The sequence below is a fragment of the Morus notabilis genome, unplaced genomic scaffold (genome assembly GCF_000414095.1).
Source record: "Morus notabilis unplaced genomic scaffold, ASM41409v2 Scaffold1387, whole genome shotgun sequence".
NCBI classification, from domain to species: domain Eukaryota; kingdom Viridiplantae; phylum Streptophyta; class Magnoliopsida; order Rosales; family Moraceae; genus Morus; species Morus notabilis.
This window is the reverse complement of record NW_010360644.1, coordinates 65,377-74,508: the sequence shown is the minus strand read 5'-3', so window position 1 is coordinate 74,508 and position 9,132 is coordinate 65,377. Positions and strand designations below refer to the sequence as shown.

Sequence of the window (9,132 nt, the reverse complement as noted above, 5' to 3'; positions counted from 1 at the left end):
CGCTCTTCATCTTGAGATCCAAAGCTTTGGGACCCTCGTGAACCTAGAGGATTCTCAAATGACTCAAACCTTTGCCTGACAGGTGATGAGTATGGCGGGGGCTCTTCTCTAATCTGGAAAGGTTCCAAGAATAACTGAATTAGTATATCAACTGAGTTGATGGATTCAAACTAGATAGATAAGTGGCAATGAGGTATACAGGAGAACCTAGACCCTCGTATAATGAGGGCCCGCCAGTAGACGGATTGCTAAATCTGCTTCCTCCTGACCTCTCCTGTTAGATAATGACAGACCATCAATCAATCACCGAATAAAAATAGAAACCAGTCAGATGGATGGCAGATTGTTAAATCCCATGATAAGTGGGACTTTGTTAAAAGTTGAATTCAATCTAAGTTTATTAATCTTCGAGCATAAAAGAAGCATATTGGTTTTTGGAGCTCAGTGGATCAGGAGAAGAGCATGAAAAAAAAGTATATAAACAGAGTGATCTAAAATCAGAAAAAAAGCTTTGGCTGTACCGGCTTTGAACTGAAGAGTGAAGGGTAGTTCATTCCTCCAAAGTGAGAAGATATCGAAGTTTCAACTGATCCCGTCGAGTCTGGGGATGATGACCCAGATCTTGCATCATCTTCCTGCAAATCAGACGAATCTAGCTAGTGAACAACAGGAGTTTTGATCAGGAATTCTCTGTAAAGATACATAATAAAATCAATATTCCAACTTCCAAATATTGTACCATGCCCAACAGGACTTTGCGAAAACACGTACCTCTATTTCTGAAGTCTCTAAAAGTGTCTTTGCCCACATATCATCATAACTAACAGAAGGTCTAGAGATAATATTTTCTTCATCAACATCAGGAGCATCAGTTCCAGCGCCAGCAAGAAATTCATTAACCTAGAACAAAAATCAAAGGGAAATAAGTTAAATACGCAAACTTTAAGCACCAGAATGCATATTCCGACACTAATCCAACCTCAGGTCAAAGAACATTGTAGTAGTAATAGAAAGCATTTCAGATATCTTGTTTTCTAGATGAACAAATTTGGACTTGAATATAGGATGACCAAATTTTTACCCTGTTCATGGCTGGTGCATTATTTCCAAACAATCCATCATCACCGAGATTTGCTGCCCATGCATTTACTAGGTCGTCATCAAGTGCATCTGGCTCAGCATGTGCTGGTTTAGATGATTCATAGATAAGATCGGAAATTCCAGTAGCAACAGCTGGATCACTCAAACCAGTTGATGCACTGATATTGTGCTTTGTGCGATAGATGCCAATCAGTTTTCCGCTGGAGAATAGATGAAAATTATCATCATTGCAAAAGAAAATTGTAAATACAGAACCTTATTAGGATGAAAGTACATGCATAACCATGCACCAAAGGCTATTATGTATCTGAAGGGGTCTCCTTATCAAAGTTTTAGTCCTAAAATAGAAACACAAATGTTCTGCTAAATAATCCTCACCTTATTGGCCCCAAAGGAAGATACTTTGCTCTAGGGACGTAACAAAACAGAGAAACAAGATCAAGCAACCTTTCATGGGTTTCATATAGTTTCTTGAGTTCTTCATCTGTCCATTCTTTTTTTGCATTGTCATGGTAACGAATATCCCTGATACCCAGAAATGAAACTTTCCATTACTAGAAGATATTAACACACCAAAAAGAAAAAGGAGAAAAAGACCTTCACACTCACTTGATTAAATCATCTTGCGCTCTATACATTTCATCAAGAACCTTAATCATGGGACTGATCAAAACTCCAAGGCCTGTGCCACTGGCCCCTTGATCTTCCCCGTTACTGAGATGCATCTCAGATAGTTGAGACTGGACACCACCCTGAGCTAAAGTGTGCAAGAATTCATAGATCTGTAGCCTATAAGGCTCGCCAGACCTAATCGCCATGGTTGTAAGAGCTTGAGCGGCAATAATTCTAACCTGGAGTTGCATATAAACCAAGAACATCTAAGAGAGGCAAATCTAACCAACAAATTTTTTAACATCGTGATAGTCACGTGTTACACTTTCTTGGATACCAGATTCCCAATCTCTAAACTTACAATAACCAATCCCATAACAGTAAGAGGGCAAGTTGGCGTAAACAATGTTACATTCACCCTATTATCACCTAAGATACTGATAGTAAACAAATAACTGACGAGGCAACACTTAGTAAAAGATTATACCTCCCAGCTCCCACTGAATGCACACCTTTGGAGTCGAGTCAATGCACCAGCTAGAGTGGGGTTACGAGAACTAGCGGCAGCAACCATTTTATCAGCATCTAGCATCATCAATGCAGTGCCGGGAGGAGTTGTAGATTCCCAGGCATATTCTGAAGCAGCATAGTTTGCATTTTCTCCCAGAAACCATACCTGCAAATATATTTGTTCCGAAAGAAACATATAAATGCTAATGGTACAATTAATGAACAGTAAAAGCGCAAGAGGCATCAATGTATATACTTACTGCCGCTTGCACTAATCTCTGTAATGCCAGAGCTGACTTCGGATCTGATGCTGATACTCTATCTACAGATGTTAACCCCAACATTGAGCCAGGTTGTGGTGGTGGTAGGTCAAGAACTATGGTAACTGCCTCTAAAGCAGTGTGCTTCCCATCAGGACCAGCTCCAACGAGGCATGTCTGGAGATGGAAAGACAAATTGAAGATTGTATGAACAAAGTTCTCCCAATTATCAATTTCACTATACCCATAAAACGAGCATCTTTTGTCTGAAACGAATAACTCCAGTATAAAGTTAAAGAAATTTTAGACATGATAGGAACACCATGCAACGAAAAGAAGAGAAGGAAATTGCGAAAGGATAGGTGAACGGATAAACACGGATGAAACCCGCTAAATAAGCAGAAATAGTATACAAAGTAGGAACCAATTTGTTTCGTGTAGAACCAAGGACACCATAATAAAACTTTAATCTAACAGGAAGCAAGAGCACTAAAACACAGTGAAATTAAATTCAAGTGAATGGTAATTATGATGAGCTAGAGTAAAACCTACTTTCCACAGTAGTTGTAATACATCGGCATCAATCTTCCCTGGAACTTTGGTAGCAAAGATCCTTGCAATTTCAAGAAGAGTGACAGCCATATCTGGAGTTGCCTACGGAAATACAAATAAAATAAGAAATAAAATGTTGGAAGCTTAAATACATGGCATCCATGCAAAAGAGAAACTTAAGAGGAATATGTATGTGTGCAATTTCATACCTTGAAACGAGCATGCAACGTAAGTAAAACATCATTTAGGAGTGTGGCTGGCCAAGATGGATCAGAAAGCTCTGATGCAATAATGGATTTCAGTTCATCGAATGAATCATGTGGACTCTGCATCCAGATCAGAGCTTTAATAACCATTGCTCGAACATAAACACATTCACATGCTACAGTTGTCCGCACCACTTCCATCAAAGATGCTAGCAAGCTTGCAATCGTATCCTTGCCACCAGTTCCGTTAGATATGGAGGAGGTTCTCAGGACACCTAGGTGGATGAAAAAAAAAAGGATTAAGGGACTACAACCAGAATGTGGGGGTACAAAGCAAGATATGGAGTAATAAACATAAACAAAAAAGACTTACTTTCAGAATGTGAAGTTTCAGCACTATCTGAATCGTGTGAATCTGCTGACTCAGCAAATGCATTAATATGTACCCCTTCATCAATGTCCTGTATGCCTAAAGCAAATGCAGCTGCGCGACTTTTCCCCATCTCCTGCACAACTCTTGCTGCCGCATGAAGTACTGGCCGGGAGAAACTACGGAAAGAACTCTCCAGCCTGAATAAAGAACAGGGACAAAAATAAATCACAAAATTCCATTAACAATAATAATTAATAATAATAATAATAATAAAGACGCTAAATTAAACAGAATTAACCCCAAACTTGAAATAGTCAACCAGGCTCCCAAATTTTTAATAGTCATTCAGGTCCGCATAACATCCATGAGGAAGGGAGGGACCAAGAAAGGAGAGGGCGAGAAGCATGTTCAACCTTCTCATTACAAGCTTTATAAGAGGTTGTGGACGCCTTGTCTTTTGAGTTTTATCTTTGGAGGTTTCCTTCAGAGACGGTGCTTCAGGCAACTTCAGAATCTCCCTAGTTAAACGGAACCACCCAGCAGCTCGCTCTTCAGGCCTGCATTATGTCACATCCAAGTGAATCGGGTAAAGCTGGTAATTGAAAGCAGTGACATGAAAAGAACAATAACCGACTATATCTCCTAAAACTAAAAGAAAGAATCAAAATATAACAAAAGGAAGGTGCAAACAATTAGAGGACAATGAAAAACCTCTCTGCATTTTCATGCTTTCCCAATACGCATAAGATTGCCTCAAAACAAACCCTTTCACTGGGATCAAGAAGGAGTTGATAGAGCACGGAGTTGAACTGAGATTTAATATCAGGCCTCTCTGTAAAAATAATAAGTTTAGGAAACTAATCAAATAAAATATTTCAAGGAAATAAATCCCAAATGTATTTTGGGTTCAGTTACCATCTAGTGCTCGAGCCCGGGATATTGTATGGCACAATCTAGCTAATGCAACTCTTGCAAGAACATCGTGCAAGTGCAGAACATCTTGCAGAGCCCCTGTCAGTATAACAAAAGCATCACAATTGCGTATTAGAGTTAGGTGGTACAGTATTAAAGCACATCAATGGATAACACGAGATACGTGTCAAAACTGCATAGAAGTAGAAAACCAGACACAAAAAATACCTCCAGGCTGTGCAAGTTTCCCTGCATAGTAAAGATAACATAAAACCTAAATCAATAAGTGAAAAATATTCATTTCATGTGAGGAAGTATCAGGGAATCTAACAAAACTTAACATGTTTGATTTAACCAAGCTACCTAAGGCCATTGCAACTGCGTAGGGGTCTCTTGTAGCTAGCTCGGAGAGAATTTCCAACGAATGCCTCACAGCAACAGGGTCAGCAAATGAGACACTGTACTCATATACAAAGCGCACCAATATTCAAGATAGAAGCCATAAAGGGTGAAATCTGAAATAGCTAAAGCAGAAGCATGTGGAAGACATGAACAAGTATAGATATATTGCACAAAAAGAGCTCAACAAAAAGGATTCAACTAAAACAAGAAATAAAAGGCATATTAGATAAAAGTGCTCCAACCCAAATTCAAAGCTATAAAGACGTTTATGACCACAATGACTCAACCGACATTCAACACAGCTTGGCATACAATCAAATTCCAAGAAAACACATAACGGGGAAAACAAATTTACCCCTGTGCTGCTCGATGCAGAAATGCTGGATTCCCTGGATCCAGAGGAAGCCTTCTCAAAGCACTTAGGGCAGCGTATTGTAAATTGCTCCGAATGATGAACTAAAAGTATAATTTTTCACACACAAAATTTTAGATATCTCAAAGAAGAAAACAAATCAATATAACATAGAGGAATTAACAACATTCATAAGTCTTAAGTGTATACATTACCTCTTTGTCACCACCTTTAGTCCCAAACACACCTTTCTTGCGTTTTTGTGGGGCATCGGCGACCTAGAAATTATTGAAAACATTTATGGTAAAAAGACTAAGCACTTAGAGATGTAAAGGATGGTCCATAAGTGATGACGATAATGGTATACAGTGCCTGAATTTGCGAGGGGGAAAATGAAGTTTCATATGTATGGCAAAATACCAAACGCGTATTCACAAATGACATAACATGCATACTCACGCATATACTGTTAAGCCTCCCATTTGGTTCACTTACACCAAACGTGCCAAGCACGTGAGAGGGGGAATCAGTTGGTACTTTGAGGCCAATTTGGGAAATTGTCGAGTCATTGGGATCTGTGTTAGTTAGTGAGGGAAATTAGTTGTAAGGGAATAAAAGGGGAAGTGGCGAGCGAAGAGGCGAGCGAAGAGGCAGGCAATCGGTGAGTTGAGTGGAGTACTTCCTCTGGGAGAGAATTGAGCCTCTCGAAAGCTCAATATCTTACTTTTCCCTGTACTTTCTATCTTTCCAATTTGTGATTCCATTAATACAACTTCCAATTTACTTCTCTATCATCTTGCTATTCTCTTAGTTGGTACTTATCATCTGGTATCAGCGCGAGACGAGTGGGAGATGGTGAACTGAAGAACTGGGGTCCGCGGAGAGGTGGTGGAGGATCGGTTGGAAGGGGAGCAAGCACTAGGGGAGGAGGTAGACACGGGGGAGCTTCAACGGGAGTTGCGAGAGATCCGAGGAGATCGACAGCGCCTCGCGGTTCTGGAGAGAAGCATGGACACCATCGTGGCGCGCATGTCGGGCTCGACCGCATGGAGCAGGCGCTCCAGAAGTTGGAGGATCCGTCGCGCACGGGGACGTATGAGGAACACAGGAAAATTGCTTCAACCGGTGTTCTCAAACCAGGGGTTAGCGACTGGCGTTGGGGAGGTAGGTCGTTCTGGTGGACTTACGGGAATGGATCGACTGGAAGCGTAACGTGGCAAGCCATGCATGCACCGGATGGAGATGCCGGTGTTCGACGGGGAGAATCCGGAGGGCTAGTTGTTCCGAGCGGAGCGCTACTTCGCAATCAACCGATTGACGGAGCCCGAGAAGTTGCAGGCAACAGGGATCTGCATGGAAGGGGAGGCGTTAGCATGGTTCCAATGGGCGGATGGACGGAGACCGATTCGTAGCTGGCTGAAGTTGAAGACCAATGTGCTAGACCGGTTCCGTTTAACCCAGGAGGGGTCCACTTGCGAAAAGTTCTTGGCCCTCCACCAGGAGGAGTCGGTGCGGGAGTACAGTCGGTGGTTCGAGCTCTTAGCTTTGTCGCTGAGTGAGGTTTCAAAGAAGGTGATGGAGTACTTTTATTAACGGGCTGAAACTGGAAATTCGAGCGGAGGTCCGTTTTAGCTAACCCCGTTGGGTTGACCCGAATCATGGAGTATGCGCAACGAGTGGAGGACTGGAACAACACACTCCGTCCAAACAGGGCCGTTTTGACGGGGCCATGGCCTAGGACTTCGGGTGGAGGCCCATATGCCAATCCAACTGTGCAGCTCCCTTCAATCCCAAAGCCCCAGGTGTCAAGGCCCCAGCCGCCAGGTCAGAAACCCACCCTTCCATTTAAAAAAATGACATGCGGAATTACAAGCTAAAAAGGACATGGGACTCTGTTTCCGCTGTGATGAGAAATATTCATTCGGCCATCGGTGCAAAAACAAGGAACTCCACATCCTAATGAATAACGACGAGATCAATGTGGGGGAGAGTGACGAGGCAGAGAGGGAAGAGCACATTGACAACGCGGAGGAGATCTGTGAGACCGTGGAATTGTCCATTAATTCCGTAGTTGGCCTCACCACCCCGAAGACAATGAAAGTAAGGGGGAGTATCGGCCAGCAAGAAGTGGTGGTAATGATCGATTGTTGAGCCATCCATAACTTCATCTCAATAGCGTTGGTTGAGAAATTAGGAATTTCAAAGGTGGGAACTAACTGCTACGGCGTGCTGATGGGGGCAGGGATGACAGTAAAAGGGGAAGGAATGTGTAAGGGGGTCGTTTTAACCCTCTAAAACATAGAAATCATCGTAGACTTCCTACCCTTAGAACTAGGTAGTGCTGATCTTATTTTGGGAATGCAGTGGCTGGAATCCTTGGGAGGGATGCAAGTGAATTGGAAGACGTTGACAATGAAGTTCCGCCTGGGGGGGTAGCGGTTACCCTTCAAGGGGACCCGAGCTATGCAACTCCATGGCACTGAAGGCAATGGTTAAGGCATTTCGTGAGCAGGAAGAAGAGGTGTTGTTGGAGTGGGGATGCATTACCGTGGAAAGTGGGAATACACAAGCTGTTATTCCACCGCCCCTTGTGGAGGTAGTGCAGCAGTACCGGCAAGTCTTCGAGTGGCCTGGGGGTTACCACCGAGCTGCGGCCGTGACCATGCCATTATTCTACAGCCCGGCACGACACCGATCAACGTGCGACCCTACAAGTATCCACATATTCAAAAGGGTGAGATTGAGTGCTTGGTGAAGGTGATGCTAGCAGCAGGGATAATTCAGCCTAGTATTAGCCCTTACTCAAGTCACGTTTTGCTAGTTAAAAAAAAGATGGTAGTTGGAGGTTTTGTGTGGACTACCGAGCGTTGAATAAGGCAACTGTGCCAGACAAGTTTTTGATTCCGATGATTGATGAGTTATTGGACGAGCTCCAGGGGACCACGGTTTTCTCTAAACTCGACCTCAAGTCCGGATATCATCAAATCCGAGTGAGGCAAGAGGACATCCAAAAGACGGCCTTTCGAACCCCCGACGGCCATTACGAATTCTTGGTAATGCCCTTTGGGCTCACCAACACCCCGACAACGTTCTAAGCCCTCATGAACGAAATCTTTAAAGAGCATTTACGGCACTTTGTACTTGTTTTCTTTGATGACATTTTGGTGTAGAGCCGGAACATGGACGATCACATTATCCACTTATGAAAGGTGTTGGACATTCTCGGGGGGCACCAATTATTTGCTAATGAGAATAAGTGTGCATTCGGTCAAACTCAGTTGGAATATCTCGGCCCATATCATCTCGACCGAAGGGGTTGCCGCAGATGAGGCTAAGATCTCAGCCATGCTCCATTGGCCGACGCCAACTACGCTGCGGGAACTGCGGGGATTTCTGGGGCTCACGAGGTACTACCGTCGGTTTGTGGCAGGATATGGCACCTTGGCATGGCCACTGACCCAACTCTTCAAACGCAACAGTTTCCATTGGGATGTCGCAGCGGCAAAGGCCTTTTCACGCCTCAAGCATGCCATTGTGTTGGCAATCTGCAAGTGGCGCCACTACCTCCTTGGCCGCCGTTTTGTGGTCCGCACCGATCAACGCAGCCGTAAGTACTTGTTGGAGCAACAGGAGGTTAGCGCCGAGTATTAGAAATGGCTCACCAAGCTTAAGGGGTACGACTTTGATATTCACTATAAGCTCGGTTTGGACAACAAGGCCGCGGATGCCTTGTCCCGTCGTGAGCCACTTCCCTCCCTCGATGTCCTGGTTGTCCCTTATTCATTGCTGCTTGCGGATCTTGATGAGCAAGTACAGGCAGATGCTAAGCTCAAGTCTGTGGTCGACATGCTA

The 9,132-nt window shown here is 43.6% G+C and overlaps 1 protein-coding gene across 1 annotated transcript in view; it reads right to left on the bottom strand.

The window, feature by feature from the left end:
* The window catches only part of LOC112091371, a 14,342-nt gene that overhangs the window by 695 nt on the left and 4,515 nt on the right, over positions 1-9,132 (bottom strand). The window contains exons 7-25 of the mRNA XM_024164813.1: positions 5,496-5,558; positions 5,284-5,384; positions 4,890-4,984; positions 4,755-4,775; positions 4,530-4,625; positions 4,326-4,446; positions 4,028-4,171; positions 3,615-3,811; positions 3,245-3,516; positions 3,036-3,137; positions 2,484-2,660; positions 2,201-2,389; positions 1,711-1,952; positions 1,480-1,626; positions 1,082-1,301; positions 772-900; positions 522-635; positions 200-274; positions 8-113 (exon numbers count right to left, since the gene is read on the bottom strand). Of these exons, the coding sequence (XP_024020581.1) occupies positions 8-113; positions 200-274; positions 522-635; positions 772-900; positions 1,082-1,301; positions 1,480-1,626; positions 1,711-1,952; positions 2,201-2,389; positions 2,484-2,660; positions 3,036-3,137; positions 3,245-3,516; positions 3,615-3,811; positions 4,028-4,171; positions 4,326-4,446; positions 4,530-4,625; positions 4,755-4,775; positions 4,890-4,984; positions 5,284-5,384; positions 5,496-5,558 (2,611 nt within the window). The remainder of the gene's footprint in view (positions 1-7; positions 114-199; positions 275-521; positions 636-771; positions 901-1,081; positions 1,302-1,479; positions 1,627-1,710; positions 1,953-2,200; positions 2,390-2,483; positions 2,661-3,035; positions 3,138-3,244; positions 3,517-3,614; positions 3,812-4,027; positions 4,172-4,325; positions 4,447-4,529; positions 4,626-4,754; positions 4,776-4,889; positions 4,985-5,283; positions 5,385-5,495; positions 5,559-9,132) is intronic.